Source organism: Pseudorca crassidens, chromosome 20 (genome assembly GCF_039906515.1).
Source record: "Pseudorca crassidens isolate mPseCra1 chromosome 20, mPseCra1.hap1, whole genome shotgun sequence".
NCBI classification, from domain to species: Eukaryota; Metazoa; Chordata; class Mammalia; order Artiodactyla; family Delphinidae; genus Pseudorca; species Pseudorca crassidens.
This window is the reverse complement of record NC_090315.1, coordinates 50128673-50145147: the sequence shown is the minus strand read 5'-3', so window position 1 is coordinate 50145147 and position 16475 is coordinate 50128673. Positions and strand designations below refer to the sequence as shown.

Genomic DNA, 16475 nt, shown 5'->3' with positions numbered 1-16475 from the left:
TTGTTTATGAACCCATTTATAAAATGAAGTGTTTTCTATTCATTATTTTATTTTGAAATCATGTTTTAAATTACTTTTAAATAAAACCATAGCAAACATTAATTCAGAAGGATATACCATGGAAAGTAAGTTTCCGTCCTACCTCTGACTCCACTCCCCAGAGACAGTTATTGATACCATTTTCTTGTGTCACCCTGAATGCATAGATAGGAAAAATTGGTATGTCTCTTTTCTGCCCCAGCCAAACTCACTTTTTTAAAAAATAGCTTTATCGAGATATAATTCACATACCATGCAATTCACCCTTTAAAAAAAATTATTTATTTTATTTATTTTTGGCTGCATTGGGTCTTCGTTGCTGTGCGTGGGCTTTCCCTAGTTGAGGCAAGCAGGGGCTACTCTTCCTTGGGGTGCGCAGGCTTCTCACTGTCATGGCTTCACTTGTTGCACAGCATGGGTTCCAGAGCACAGGCTCAGTAGTTGTGGCGCACGGGCTTAGTTGCTTCACAGCATGTGGGTCTTAACGGGCCAGCGATCGAACCCGTGTCCCCTGCATTGGCAGGTGGATTCTTAACCACTGCACCACCAGGGAAGCCCCCCACCTCACCTTTTTCCCCACCCTGATCTCACTCACCAGAGGCAACCAGTTAAGACTCTTTAGCTGTTTATTTTGGGTGGCTTCTATTTTTCCAAGTGGTATACTACATACACTGCTGTATCTTGATTTATCCATCACAGATATTCAAATTGACTTCTTACAGTAGATGATGAATATTTAGCACTTTTACTTCAGTTGTGAGTCCCTTATGTATATATACCTGGCCTTCCCCCTCCTTCCAATGTAGTCATGTAACAATTGTTGGGTTAAATCAGTATGTGGAGTTCTTTTTCTCAGAGTTATTGTCAAGAGATCCTATGCCATTCTGATTCTGGACTCTGTATGTGACCTATTTTTTCTCTTTGGAGAAATCCTATCTTTATCTCTAGTGTTATCTTTACCTCTCGTGTGTGTGAAATTTTCACTGTGACCGCTTTGGTATGTGTCTTTTTTCATTCATTGTGCTGGGCACTTAGAGGGACCCTCCTCCCGTTTTTGACATTATTACCTGTTTTATCCAAACAAATAGAAAAATAACATATACTTGGCATTATGTAGCCATATTAACAACCCATAAAATACTTGCAGGTGCCCTGGAAGAACTGTATCTCAGACGTTAGATTTCTCAGTATTGACTGATGTGGATATTGTCATTTGTAGCATTCTAGGAGAGAACGGGATTATATAACTGGAAATCATGCGAGTGTTCTTATTCTGATGTGTTCTTAGACATGCATACGTCCATGTTATTTTTCAACATGATCTTGAAGTTCACCATTTCATTTTCTTATATTGAACTTTAAAATATGTGTAGTAAAGTGTATGCTTAAGTGAACAGCTCAAATAAATTTACATATATATATACACCCATATGGTCACCATTCAGATTAAAATAACAAATAATTTTAGCACCTGGGACGGCCCTTTCAGTCTGGAAATCTGTGTCTTTTAGTTTGGAGAAATTTTCCAGCATTATGTCTTTGATAATTTTCCTCATTCTTTGTGGAGCTTCTCTTAGTGCATGTTGGATATCCTGTATGGATTCTCTTCTGAACTTTCGGTCTTTTTATCTTTCTGTTTTGCATTCCGGGAGTTTTCTTCAACTTTAACTTCCAACCCTTCTGTCAGGTTTTAAAATTTCAACTATAACTTTAGTTTCCAAGAGCTCTTGTTCTCTGTTCTTTAAATTGTCTTCTTTCATGTCTCTGAGAATATTAATTCTAGGTTTTCTTCTTTCCTCTGTGCCGCCCATTTCCTTCTTTTCCTTTCGGCTGTGTTGGTCTCTGTCTTTCAAGTTTCCTGCTGTGACTGATGCTCATGGGCTCTCTGTTAATATTAAAGAGTGAGTGGAATCTCTGTTTACGTGTGCAATGGTGGGATCCACTGTAGGGAGATCAGGTGGGAACTAGGCCCTTTTGTTGGAGGGTGCCCAGATGCCATCATCTCCAGGGCTTTATTGTTGTTGTTGTTTTGTTCACTTTCGTTCTTTCTTGGGCTGCACACTTCCTCCTGAGAAGAATCTGCTTGTCATTAGTCACCATCTGAAGACTAAAAGCCATGTGTTGTGAGTTCTGAGCAGGGAAAGAGGCCTGAGCGTCTCACCCTCCACTTCCTGCCCTGTTTTGAGCACAGCAGCTCTCACTCACCCCCTGCCGTGCCTCTTGTCCCAGGCCCAGGGCTCCTCTGAGGTAGTTTCTCTTCCTCTCCAGCTCCTGCGGGCCTGGATTTCCACAGTGTGAACCAGCTCGCTCTGCAGGCCCTTGGGTGCTGGTTGTTTTTCCCCTGGATCACTTAACCATTTTTCTGTCGGCTTTCCGTTTCCTCCCTCATTTTCTTTGTGGGTTTCCGTCTTTTATGTTTTCACTCTTATTCTAGTGGGTCTTCAGTGGGGGATGAAGACAAACATGTTATGTCCAATCAGGCATGTTTATCCTGAAGTGCCCACCTTCTGCTGTTCTGCATTTGCCCTGTACTGTGTCTGATTTCCCCTGCTGAAAAACACGCCATATATATAGTGCTTGGCCTTTGCCCTGTTTCATTCTAATGGGAAATGCCGGCCTGCCTGCCATGGGATCAGATGATTCCTTAGGAAGAGGTCAGAGTTTCTAGGTCTTTGTACTATATCAACTTTCTCAGAAGCCCCAGAAATTCTCTTAGTTTGTGTCTTACCTGTGCTTCCTTTCTCTCTTAATCCATCCCTCCTCGGGTTTCTGCTAGAGTTCTACATGCCATTTTAACTTTCTACTTCCTGTCTGTTCTGAGCGGGGACAGTTAATCTTTTTCTTCATTATCGAGCCCACCTGTCCTCGCCGACTCCCGGGGGCTTGGAGCGCTCCCCAACAAAGAACCGCTGATGGCTGCTGAAGAGGTTGATACACACACCAAGGATTTTTTTCTTAAAACAGAAGGAAAATAGGTGAACAAAGGACATCACCGTTTTCAGATCCTTTATATTGATTGGCACCTTGAACATTATTGGCACTTATTATTATTTTCATTATTATTATTTTTTGGTTATTGTTTCCCCTTCTGATAGTGTTAATTTAGTTCCCATCACCAAGTAGTCAACTTGCACGGGAATTTGAGATCTTCTCAAATTATTTAGCTAAGTGATAAGCGAGGTGTTTAATTTTACACACGTTTATTGCATGCAAAGCACTGTGCCTAGTGAGGAGGGACATATAGAGATATTCAAGACATGCTCCATACCCCAAACACTCAGTTGGTTTGGGACAGGAACATTTACGTTAGCAGTTCTGCTACAGAGATAAGTGCTGTGCTGTAGTCCAAATGCAGACTGTGTCATGGGAGTCGTGTGGAAGCAGCTATGATCCTAACTGGGGGATTGGAAAAGCCTGGGAGAGGGCTGGGCTGGAGCTGAATCTGGTGGAGGAGGTCAGACTTCCATGGATATGGGAGGGAGGACCATCTCTAGAGACAGATCTCACAGGGAGTATGGCTCCCACTTGCCCAGCAGCCACGAGTTACTCTTGTCACTTGTATGCCTTTCGGAGTCGATAAACGTCATGTACATCTGGGGATTTTTTGAGCACTGCTTGCGAACCGTATGTCATTCCAAATGTACTTTTCTATCTTAGTGCTAATGCTGTTCTGTTTTCATAATGTTGATGTTGTTTTCCTAGCCGCCGATTCCTATACATCGTCAGTCTAGATGCCCCCTTCGAAGGTCACCGAAAGATCTCACGCCAGAGCAAGTGGGACATTGGAGCCGTGCAGTGGAATCCTCATGACAGCTTCGCGCACTATTTTGCAGCCTCGGTGAGCTCATTCAAGGAATACAGGAAAAGGCTTTTATTTTTTTATTTTTATAAATTTATTTATTTATTTATGGCTGTGTTGGGTCTTCATTGCTGCACGCGGGCTTTCTCTAGTTGTGGCGAGTGGGAGCCACTCTTTGTTGCGGTGCGCGGGCTTCTCATTGTGGTAACTTCTCTTGTTGTGGAGCATGGGCTTTAGGTGCACGGGCTTCAGTAGTTGTGGCGCATGGGCTCAGCAGTTGTGGCTTACAAGCTCTAGAGCGCAGGCTCAGTAGTTGTGGTGCACGGGCTTAGTTGCTCCGCGGCATATGGGATCTTGCTGGACCAGGGCTCGAACCCATGTCCCCTGCATTGGCAGGCGGATTCTTAACCACTGCGCCACCAGGGAAGCCCGGAAAAGTCTTTTAAATGTGAGATCTAGGCTGGTAGGTCTGTGTTCTACGTAGAGAAGAGGACATAATCGTCATTTCTCAGGCGGCAAAGAGGGGTTGCATGGTTCAAAAAGGAAGATGGAGGCAATTACAGATTTAAATGTGTATGAAAAGAATTGGGGGTACCATCGGTAATTCAAAGAATTGAGTCCAGATTTGGAAAGGGAAACAGGTAGATACCTCTATGTCTGTGTGTGATAAGAACCCATTTTCTGCATGAATGTAACTAGCCAGTGACTGAAAGAGGTTCTAAGGAAGGACCTGGTGAGCTGGTCTGGGGGCAACTGTCATTGCTTTCAGAGGGATCAGAAGATTCCATACACCCTTCCACTCAAAGGGAGGGATTCTTTTTTGATTGAATCCTGTTCATATGTGAATTCTTCCAGGGAAAAGATGCATATGTTTCATTAGGTTTTCCAAGGGGTTCACAACTGAAAAAATATCTGGGCTTAGATCATCTCTGGTATCCCTTGCCTGATTCTTTATCAGTGTTCTGTTCTCCTAGGACAATTAGAGACCTAAACCTCTGGCTCCTTTTGCACTGGGCCGGGAGGGCAGTATTTGAAGGAGCCCTTCTCATCCTCCAGGGAATATGACCATTCGCAGTGCTGTCTGGGTCTGTTCTTGTCGGGAATGACAGTCTGTGAGAGGAAAGCGTCTCACAAAAGAAAGAAGAGCAATGCTGTCAGCTTTAGAAGGAACAAAAAGCTGCCGTTCCCCGTCATTTCCAAAATAGAATCTGACTGTCTGCCTTGAACCAGGGACAACGACTAAAGTGGACCTTATCCCTGGGACTGTTGACAGGTCAGGCCAGATCATTCTTCGTGGTGGGGGCTGTCCTGTGCTTTGTAGGAAATTGGCAGCATCCCTGGCCCCTCGCCCACTAGATGCCAGTAGCATCCTCCCCCACCCCCATCGTGACAGCCAAAAATGTCTCTAGGCATTGTCAGGTGTCCCCTGGGAAGCAAAATCTCCCCTGATTGGGAAGCACAGATTTAGGCTGACCCTTCAGTACTAGGCCCAAGTGGATTAATACTGCATGTGTTTGGGAGTGGCAAGAAAGAGCCTTATTTATTTATTTTTTTCAGACAATCATTTAAAGTGAACAATTCAGTATCATTTACTACATTCACAGTGTTATGTAACTGCCACCTTTATCTGGTTCCCAAACATTTCCATCACGCCAAAGGAAACCCCCTTACCATTAAGCAGTAATTCCCCCACCCGCAGCCCCTGGCCACCTCCAGTCTGTGTTCCATCTCTGGATTTAGCCATTCTGGATATTTCATATAAATGGGGTCATACCATACATGACCTTTTGTGTCTGGCTTCTTTATCCACGTCAGAGCATGTATCAGTACTTTACTCCTTTTTATGGCTGAATAATATTCCATCATAGGGATACACCACATTTTGTCTGTTCATCCACTGATGGACATTTGGGCTGGCTGTTATAAATAGTGCCGATAAGAACATGTACGTGCATGTACTTTTTTTAAAAAAAATATATTTATTTATTTTGGCTGCGTTGGGTCTTCGTTGCTGCGCGCGGGCTTTCTCTAGTTGCAGCGAGCGGGGGCTACTCTTTGTTGCAGCGTGCAGGCTTCTCATTGCAGTGACTTCTCTCGTTGCGGAGCACCGGCTCTAGGTGCGCAGGCTTCAGTAGTTGTGGCTCGTGAGCTCTAGAGCACAGGCTCAGTAGTTGTGGCGCATGGGCTTAGTTGCTCCGCGGCATGTGGGATCTTCCCGGGCCAGGGCTCGCACCTGTGTCGCCTGAATTGGCAGGCGAATTCTTAACCACTGCGCCACCAGGGAAGCCCTGTACATGTACTTTTTTGGGTACTCATTTTCACTTCTTTTGGGTATATATTCCTAGGAGTGATTGAAAGGCCATGTGAAGCCTGTGTTTTACTTTTTGAGGAACCATCAAACTGTTTTCTACAATGCACAAGACCGTTTTGCAGTCCCATCAGCAGTGCATCAGCATTGCATAGCAATGCACAATCCAGCCTCACCAAAATTTATTTCCTGTTTTTGTTTTTGTAATTTAAAAATTCTAGCCATCTTAGTGGGTATAAAGTGGTATCTCACTGTGGTTCTGATTTGCATTTCCCTAGTGACTAATGATGTTGAACATCCCTTCACGTGCTGGCTGGCCATTTGTATATCATTTTTTGGAGATATGTTTATTCAAGTCCTTTGCGGATTTTTGAATTGGGTTGTTTGTCTTTTTGCTGTTGAGTTATAAGAGTTCTTTATGTATTCCTGATACTAGACTCTTATCAGGGACATGATTTGCAAATATTTTCTCCAATTCTGTAGATTGTCTTTTTACTTTCTTGATAACGTCTTTTGATACATAAAAGTTTTAATTTTGATGAAGTTCAATTTACTGATTTTTTTTTCCCTTCATTGCTCTTGGTTGGAAGGCAAGCATTTTCAGGAGAAAGAACTTTGGAGTTAGGCAAATCTGAGGTCAAGTCCCAGTTTCAACACTCACTGTTTTATCTTGAGCGCCCATCCAACTTTTGGAGCCTCAGTTGCCTCACCTGTGATGTGGGTGATGACACCCAGTGTGCAGTGTGATGGGAAAGAGCAGAGGGCAGGTTTCTTAAGGTTCCTAGTGCATAAACTGGCACTAGCAGACCCTGGAAATGGCTAGGAATGTTATTATAAGATGGGGGGGGCTTCCCTGGTGGCACAGTGGTTGAGAGTCCGCCTGCCGATGCAGGGGACACGGGTTCGTGCCCTGGTCCGGGAAGATCCCACATGCCACGGAGCGGCTAGGCCCGTGAGCCATGGCCACTGAGCCTGCGCGTCCGGAGCCTGTGCTCCGCAACGGGAGAGGCCACAACAGTGAGAGGCCCGTGTACCGCAAAAAATAAATAAATAAAAAAGATGAGGGGGTGCTTTTCTTTACACTCCTATTCCCATTGGAAGCTATTTTGAATCCTTACCTTTTGACAGGAACCTTACCTATTTAGAATTGGAAACTGGCATTTCTGGATAAAAATCTCAGAGCTGTATACAACTATCTGTCTCTGAGCTAAAATGAAAATCCATCATATACATATATATATATATATCAGTTCAGAAATTATTAAATAGCCTACTAATAGTATTTAGTCTATTAGTAATCTTTATCCATTTTCAGTGTGTTTCGTGAACTCATGATATTTAGGGAGCATTTGCTGGCTTGTTTCTTTAAGAGAAATGTAGTTTGATTGAAGCTTTGTTTTTCTTCCTTCTCCTTATTGTAATTGTGGTTTCTTCTGGCCCATTTTCCCTGTGTCTTTCTGCTTAACCCTTAAAGAAGTTCATATTTCAAGGAGTCTTCTATAATTTTGCCTTCTAGGACACCCTTTTAGTGGTGATTCTGTTTTCTTTCTCATGCATGTGTTTTTTCAAAGTGTGGTAGGTGGACTCCGGGCATTTGATGGTGGGAAGGGTGAGCTGAGAACATGGAGTGTGACAGCAGCTGGGGAGATGGGTGTGTGACCGTTAGGGCAGGGAGGATTTTCTTCTGATGGTTGGGGGCGGCTCCATAACCCATAGCTCACGTGCTCACGAGTGTGTCTGTAGCCTTAGTTCAGCCATAACTGTTCAAGATGGGTTTCCCCTTGTCTCTTTTCAGAGCAACCAACGTGTCGACCTTTATAAGTGGAAAGACGGCAGTGGGGAAGTCAGCACGACCTTACAAGGCCACACTCGTGTCATCAGGTAGGCACAGCCCTCCACTGCTCCCTGGCCTGTCTCACTTTGTCGCAGTGTCTCGGGAAGTGAAACAAAGACACCGTCCCCCTCCAGGCTGGACCCTCTGTGTTGCATTGGCTCCAGGTGGCTGCTGCGTCCTTAGCAGTCCTGAAGTGATGGTCTTTGCAGCGAGGAACAGCCAGTGTTCAGGAGCCAGCATCCCTGTAGCTGTTAACCCCGATCCCAGGAGACACTTAGGTACAGCCTGGTCCAGAATAAAGGGTTAGAGCTGTTTGCTATAGGAGGGAGATGAACTTACGCCCGCAGAATCCCCCAGCTCATGGTCGGCGGTGCCCTGGAGCACAGAGACCTTGGGGGCCAGCCCTTTGCTCTCTGTCCAGCCACAGTGGGGCACCACGTGGAGCTCCTGCATCATAGTCCGTTACCCAGATGCCCAGTTGCTTCCCACTCGTGGCCTTCCAGCTGGCTTCTGGAATGTTCCTGGATCCATCCTTTTCTGGGTGGGGAAAACTTCTTGTGAGAAGTAGCAGCAGGAAGTGTGGGAGTGGTGAAGCTGACGTGGGAGGTGATGGGAAAGGCCAGAACCCCCGGCCTGTGTTAACTGTTTGTGTAGCAAGTGCCTTTCAAGGAGTGAGGACGTGGGTGGGGAGGACCAGGGCCCTGCTTGCCCTCCTTGAAAACTGTGAGGCAACACGGCAGTTTGCCAGTGCTTTAAAGATGTTGGGTTTACTCAAGGTACCTGTGGTTGAGTCTGACTTAAAAAACGATGTCAACAATTACGTGGAGTTTTTTTCTTTGTTTTGTCTTAGTTTGCGCACATGCACGTATGTGCGCTTTTGTGTGTGTATGTGTTTTAAGTTGAAATGCTCTGTTTCTTTTGGTTTGGGGGAGCAGGTGGTAACCAGGGAAGGACCTGAAAGTTTCCTTCAGAGCTTGGTTAAGTCTTCTTTCCCAAAGAACTTTGGAGATTCCCAGCCTAAACCATGTTCAGGGGCCCATTAACAGTGACTTTCTGAAGCCACTAGAAATGAAATCTGCGAATGCTTTGGAAATGGACTCTGAATTTTTTTCTCTTCGTTGTTGTCCTGTTTATTCCTTGTGTTTCCAGTGACTTGGACTGGGCAGTGTTTGAGCCAGATCTCCTGGTCACCAGCTCTGTGGACACCTACATCTACATTTGGGATATCAAGTAAGAACCGTTAAGAGGCATAACCACTTGGCTGTGGAATGATCTGGGACCTTTGTTTTAGAGATTGGGTATCTTAATTTGGTTTTCCCTAGATGCAGACCCTGAGATGAGGAGACACTGCAGATACGTTGTTTAGGAGGGGACAGAACTGCTATTGGGGGTGGGAAGAGAGACAGGATCGGGAAGGCCACACAGAGAGGGCACATCATCTAATTGGGTACCACCATGAACAGGTGGAGCTTGGTCTTACTGGGAACACTAGGGGCTGGTGTACCACTCCCTCCTCAGAGGTGTTCCCCTCCGAGGGCTGAGGAAGCGGGGGCGCCATCACTGTCAGTCATTGGTTGAAGGCTGTCCCCGGGGGCCTCAGCTCCCTGGCACTTCAGGCCTGTCACAGAGGTTTGCAAAACGGGCTTCAGCAGCCAGGGAAATCCCGTTGTCAGAGAACCACAGGTTCTGGCATTTGGAAGTCAGGCTGGAGCTTCCTGAAGTGGCAGGTGACGGTGGGGGCATTCTGAGGGGTACAGACACACACATGCTGCAGCGAGCAGTGCTCCAGGACAGCTACTTTGCTCTTGGTGACGCTTCGCTTCCCCTCTGGAAAGGGGGCTGAGAGCCACCTCGTAGAGCAACTCTCCACGGAGCAAAGAGTGGAGGAGCGCCCAGCCCAGGGCCTGGCGCGTCCTGAGTTCTTAATAAACATCCATTCCCGTTTCTCTTTGTACAGCAGATTCCTTTCCCCGTAACCGTTAACTAGAGGGCCTGTGGCCTGTGGAGTCCCCAGAAAGGACACCCTCTCCCCAGCCAGGCCACTCTGCCCCCAAATGGCGGTGACTTTGTGATGCTTTACACTGAAAGGTAAACTGTAGGCAGAGGACAAGCCAGGTATTGAGGTTTGACTGACCAGACAGACCAGGGAAAGGGATCCTCAGGGAGTAAGGATGCACACAGCTGACTTCACCTGCATCCCATGCAGGTTAGCGCTTCCAAGGTGACAGGTCTAAGGGCAGCGCCAGAGGAGGGAGAAGGAGCAGAAAATCCAGGGGAAGTGGAAGAGAGGGGCTCTTAACGAGCAAACCGCCCCCTGGGAGCTCTGGGGCAAGCGTCCCTCATTTACATGAAACAGTTGTTTTCATAATTTAAAGACTGAAAGACACTTGAACTGACTTGCCTTCTTAGGTCTTCTGAACAGTAAGCCAGGGCTGCAGATTTGCCTTGTCTGGCCCTCCTAGCCCTAGGGGGCTGCCCAGTTCTGTCATTTTGACCATTCGTGGTGAACGGTTGAGTCTCCCATTGTATCCAGGAGTAGTTTAAAAAATAAATAAAATCGTGGTAAAAGCCGCAAAGCAAAATTTACCATCTTAATCATTTTTAAGAGTGCGGTTCAGTAGTGTTAAGTATGTTCACATTGTTGTGCAACAAAGCTCCAGAACTTTTTCATCGTGCAGAACTGAAAATCTGTACCCATTAACCAACTCCCTGTTTCCCCCTCCTCTCAGTCCCTGGCAGCCACCACTCTACTTTCTGTCTCTATGAATTTGACGACTCTAGGTACCACATGTAAGTGGAATCATACAGTGTTTGTCCTTTTGTGACTGACTTACGTCACTTAGTATAATATCCTCAGGGTGCGTCCATGTTGTCGCTCATGACAGTATTGCTTTCCTTTTTAAGGTCTAATAACAATCCATTGTATGTAGAGACAGTAGTGTATTTATCCATTCATCAGTCGTGGACACTTAGGTTGCTTCTACCTCTTGGCTGTTGGGAACACCCAGAGTAGTTTTCCAGTCCACCTTGGCAGTGCTGTTGGTTCTTGCAGAATTACGCCTCCACGACTGTCCCGTTGTTCCACAGGAGAAATGACACCAGGAAGGGGTTCCCTTGGCTCCCTCCACCCCCGCATCAGAGTTACCCAGGCCACGCCAGGTCGTGTAATTTGTTCTCTGTGGATACAACTGTATAATTGGAAATTCTTAGCCTCAGCTGAAGAGGCTGAGAAAGTTCATCTCGCTGGAGGGAGACAGGCTTCTCTTTACACTACTTTTTAAGGTCCTCACATTCCCACTGAAAGGAAAGTGAAGAAATGCGAGCAGCGGGAGAAAGGCACCAGGTGGATGGGGGCAGGTGAACGGGCTTTTGACTTCTGACTCTTATGTTTCAGAGATACACGGAAGCCGACCGTTGCGCTGTCTGCTGTAGGTGAGTGGACGCCCCCCCGGCGGCCTGCATTCCCTTCCTTCCACTGCTTCGTTCCCACTGACCCCCCCCGTCCCCCATGCCCCAGGCTCTGTCCACGGTCGCGTGGACCTGTAAGGTCCACGTCACAGGGCCCTCCTCCCGCTCCTCGCAGAAGTTAGAGTCAGGACTGTAGAATGTGGTCAGGAACTTATTTCAAAATTCAAGGGCAGGAGCCACATTGGTTTGTTTTTAAGCTTTTTCTTGTGGAAACTTTCAAAAGTGTATAAAACTAGAAGAGGATGAATTGCCTTGTGTTCGTCATCCAGCTTGAACGTTGTCGACAGACAATCTTATTTCCTCTTTCACCCGCTAGTCCACCCACCCCTACCCCTATCCCCTTTGGGATTATTTTGAAGCAAATCCCAGGTGTCATATCATTTCATCAACAAATATTTCAGTTAAGTATTTTTAATAAGAGAAGAATCCTTTTAAAAAAAACATAACCACAATACCATTAGCATACCTAAAAATATTAACAGTAGCTCTTTAATGTCGTCAAATATTTAAGCAGTATTCAGATTTCCCCAGTAGTCTCAGTAGTTTTGTTTTTTGTTCTCTTTTTACAAATTATTTGAATCAATCCAAATAAAGTCCGTATTTATAAGTGGTTGATATATTTCTCATCTCTTTCAGTTGGTAGGTTTCTCCTCCCTTCCCTTTTTTGGTTGGTTGGTTTGTTTTTCCTTCCCTGCAGTTTCTTTACTGAAGAAACTGCGGTTTCCGCACAGTCTAGATTATACTGATTGTGTCCCCGTGGTATCATTTATGGGCATACTGGGCATACTGAAACTTTGAAATCACTTTCTGAGCTACCTGTTTTCATCACTCTGTTGGAATTTGACTCTTTTTGCAGTGCTGCATTGGGCCTGTTACAGAGTATTCTCACCACTTCCTGAGAGTTGAACTTGGGCATAGAACCGGTATACCTTGCCCACCATGATGAAGCCCAGCCATCAGTATTCTGTTTTGGCCTCCTTGGTCAAAACAGATCATATTATCTGTCTCTTAAATCCTGCTTTTTTGTATCTTCTTGCGTCATTTGAATTCACATTTGGTGTTTGCTCCAAAATGATCACATGATTCTTCTTTTTATCCCCCTGCACCCCAACACCTCATCATTTGAAGGCATTAAACATCATGACTGTATTAAGCAGTTGGTTGGTTTGTTCTGTGAGGTTAGGGACCACGTCTGCCTTGTTCAGGGCTGCAGACCAGGGACAGCCTAAGCGCCTGTCCTGTGGAGATGCTCTGGGAGTGTTTGTTCCATGGATGTGGAACTCAGGCACCTGTGTCGCTTGTGCTGAGTGCTTAACAGCTGTGCTGGTGCCTCCCTCACAACCTGTGCACACACACTTGTAGGCACTTATGACCTGAGGCATAGAATGGCCCACAGACGTGGTTGCAGAGGACACTGAGCTGAAAGAAACTACTAATGGTCTGTGAATGTCGCAGTCATCCATCCCTGACTTTGTTGTTTCTACTTGCAGGCTTTTAAGTTAGATGGCTTATAGAGGACCTCTAAAAAGAAAGATTATTCTAATTGCTTTCTTTTGGGAGTCTTTCTGAAAAAACAGAGGTAGGAGACTTCTTTCTTTTTTGCACCTCAGTGAGGTCTCAGTGGTGGCAGAGCTCTCATTCCCTGAGAGGTGCAGCCCGGGTGCTGCGGCTCCCCAGAGCCTGTGGTCCTCATCTCTCTGTGAGCACATTGTTTATACCTTGGGGTAGGGGGTCAGTAAGAGCATGTCCGTGTGTGCTCCAGAGCGTTATCTGTTTCTGAGAGCTCTTATGGTCTGGGAGGTCTCCGTTTGACCCTGGTGTCACAATCCTAATAAAACACATTGAATTAGGGGGTTCCCAGAATCCTCTGGGAGGCTTCATGTTCTGATGGACCACCTACTGGGAAAGGCATATTTTCTTGGAACTTATTTTTCTTTTCTTTTTCCTTTTCTTCTGGTTTTATTGAGATATAATTGACACACAGCACTGTATAAGTTTGTGTACAGCGTAATGATTTGACTTACGTACATGATGAAATGATGACCACAGTAAATTGAGTGAACATCCATCATCTCATTTAGACACAACATTAAAGACATAGAGAAAATTTTTTTCCTGTGTTGTTGAATTCTTTGGTAACTGTCACGTGGAGACGGAGCAGTATTTTTTTTTTTTCAATAAATTTATTTATTTATTTTTGGCTGCGTTGGGTCTTTGTTGCTGTGTGCAGGCTTTCTCTAGTTGCAGTGAGCGGGGGCTACTCTTCATTGCTGTATGCAGGCTTCTCATTGCGGTGGCTTTTCTTTGTTGCAGAGCACGGGCTCCAGGCGTGCGGGCTTCAGTAGTTGTGGCTCGCGGGCTCTAGAGTGCAGGCACAGTAGTTGTGGCACACGGGCCCAGTTGCTCCCTGACACGTGGGATCTTCCTGGACTGGGCCTTGAACCTGTGTCCCCTGCATTGGCAGGCGGATTCTTAACCATTGCGCCACCAGGGACCCTGGAGCAGTCTTTTTTTTTTTACACACTTTCTCCTCTAGCTGATATCATTTCTTGCAAAGAAACTGGGTCTCCTAAGTAATAGGAGACCATCCTCCAACTTCAGGGTCTCCATCATTCGTTCTTAGGTGACTTAAGGTGCCTTGTGTCTCAAGGAAAAAAAAACACAACAAAAAACCAAATAAGCAAACAAACACCCTCACCAAAACCAAGCAAGGGTAAAGTCTGGGCCTTACTCTATTTCCTGTTAGGTTCTGAGTCCTTGCTTCCTGTCTCATACTCTGCGGTTTCTTGGTCAGGTTGCTCTCCAAAGTCCTGGATCCACTGCGGTGTCCCCAAGTAATAAACACCCACCCAAAGGGAGAGGGTGTCAAAGCAGAAATGTCATGTGTTGTCTGAGCAAAGAACAAGAAGAGGTGGAGGGAGAGTCATCATGTGGTTCTGGTTTAACATCATCATCGTGATTATTTTGAGTCAGCTGGAAGTGCTGCTATGCCCCAATTTTCCACCCGTCTCAGCCCCTTCTGGCATCTTCCAGTATGCCTCCTCTCTTATGTAGCTCTTTTGTCCCCGTTGTTGTTACCTCTGTGTTCTGGCAGAGGACTGAGTTCACATGGTGCCAGGAGTGTTCCCTTTCCCTGTCTCCACGCAGGGCCACGTGTAACCGCTTGCTCATGGGGAGATGAGAGTGGGGGTGGGGTGCACATAATTTTCTGAGGGCAGAATTGGGCCACACTGGGGCTTATTCTTCAGCTGAGCCTCATCTGGAGGCTGTGTTTTTCCAAGACACTCCCTTCCCCAGAAACGAAACCAAAAAAACCAGTGTGGGAAGGAGCAGGCTTTGAGCTGAGGCTCTTCTGATTGGGAGCGCAAGCTTGGTGTCCAAGAGGATGAAGGGCCAGGTTGTGTGATGTGTCAGTTACCAGCCAGCAGAGCCGGGCTGAACCGCCGCTCTGTAAGAAACTGTATTTCCCTGCTGATTCTGCTCGGAGGTAACCTGAAGTTTTTTTTTTTTTCTCCTTAGTGAGATTATTTCCTCAATTAGGTGACTCTGATCCTGTTCCCATGTGTTAATTCATTTATTCTTTGGCTTCATTTTCTCCTTAATGATGGAGCTGATGCAGTCCTAGAAGCTTGAAGAGTTCTGTTCTTACTCATCCGGAGCTCATTATCCAGCTCCCCTGGATAAGCTCCACTCTGGTGCTGAAGGCGTTGAGGGCAACAGCTTTCCTCCCCTGATTTTTCTTTGCAGCGGGTGCCTCACAGGTCAAATGGAATAAAAAAAACGCTAATTGCCTTGCCACCAGTCATGACGGGGATGTACGGATATGGGACAAGCGGGTAAGTAATCTTTTTCCCCTCTGAGAGGATCTGAAGAGGATGCTGTGAATAGCAGGACTTGTTTTGAGAGACCAGGGTACCCTGTGCAGCCTGGTTAATTGCCACGTTAAGATCCTAGTACCAGATGACATTTGCTTCCCGATCAAACTGGTGTTGATGGAAGATAAGGGAGTGAGACATTATGATCAGTGGTTAAGAAAATGAGCTTGGGGAATTCCCTGGCAGTCCAGCAGTTAGGACTCTGAGCTTGCACTGCAGGGGACACAGGTTCAATCCTCGGTCAGGGAACTAAGATCCCGCAAGCTGCGTGCTGTGGCCAAAAAAAAAAGAAAAAAAAAAAAAGAAGATGAACTTGGCCTGACCTAGGCTAGCGTCCCATTTTGCTGCCTCCTGATTATGATATCAGGTGAGCCACAAACTTTTCCAAGCCTCAGTTTCCTTTTCTTCAGAATAAAGATGATAATAGTGTGTGTGTCCCTGAGGGGGGTCAAGCCTGGGGGACCAGATACTATTCTAGAATGGTCAGCAGGCTTCACATTCCTGCCCCAGATTGCAAAGTGAAAACTCATTGTTCTAGGACATATACCATCTAGAATTAAATCACTGAGGCAGGATACTTGGTATGCTCAAATCTTCCCTTGGAAGTCTAGCTGTGCCGTCAGCCTCAAATGAGCCTGCAGACGGTACGTTCTCCCTGCATTAGCCCATGGACCTGAGAGGCATGAAAGAGTTGCAGGGTTCTGGGCTGCTACTGTAATGGCAAGTCTGGAAGTTTGATATGTTGGCATCAGTGAGAACAGTGATGCAGGGAAAGGGCCTCTTCCATGACTAGCTGCCAGACGACTGGGTAAGAATGCAGAGAGTGGTCGACTTCGGTAAGATCTGGGGTGTAAATTCTGCTTCCTGCTCTGTGAAACCTGCCTTCGTGGGGAGGACCTACTGTTAGTTTTCCTGGAACTTGTTCAGGAACTGTCCCAACTGGGATGCTGACTGTAAAGTCTCAGCCTTGCTTCCGGCTGCCCTGCTCCCTTCCCCTTCCAGCAGGGAATAAAGTCATACAGTTGGAGAGGAGAGGGAAGTGAAGCAGAGATTGGGAGGCTGCTGGTTTGGGTGCCAAGACCTGCTGGGAAAGGGGTGTGCCGGCTGAAGCCCTCGCTTTAGGTGGCTTTTAGGTGACAAGGTGATTTTATA

At 46.1% G+C, this 16475-nt stretch overlaps 1 protein-coding gene across 9 annotated transcripts in view; it reads left to right on the top strand.

Moving 5' to 3' along the window:
* Window positions 1-16475, top strand: part of WDR59 (WD repeat domain 59) — a 109923-nt gene that overhangs the window by 13905 nt on the left and 79543 nt on the right. For 8 of the 9 annotated variants that reach the window (XM_067719806.1, XM_067719807.1, XM_067719805.1 and 5 more), the window contains exons 3-7: window positions 3742-3877; window positions 7942-8027; window positions 9130-9210; window positions 11375-11412; window positions 15196-15284. In XM_067719806.1, coding sequence (XP_067575907.1) covers window positions 3742-3877; window positions 7942-8027; window positions 9130-9210; window positions 11375-11412; window positions 15196-15284 — 430 coding nt within the window. Of the gene's footprint in view, window positions 1-3741; window positions 3878-7941; window positions 8028-9129; window positions 9211-11374; window positions 11413-13906; window positions 14936-15195; window positions 15285-16475 lie in introns of those variants that run through there. The other variant, XM_067719810.1, reaches the window with a different exon arrangement.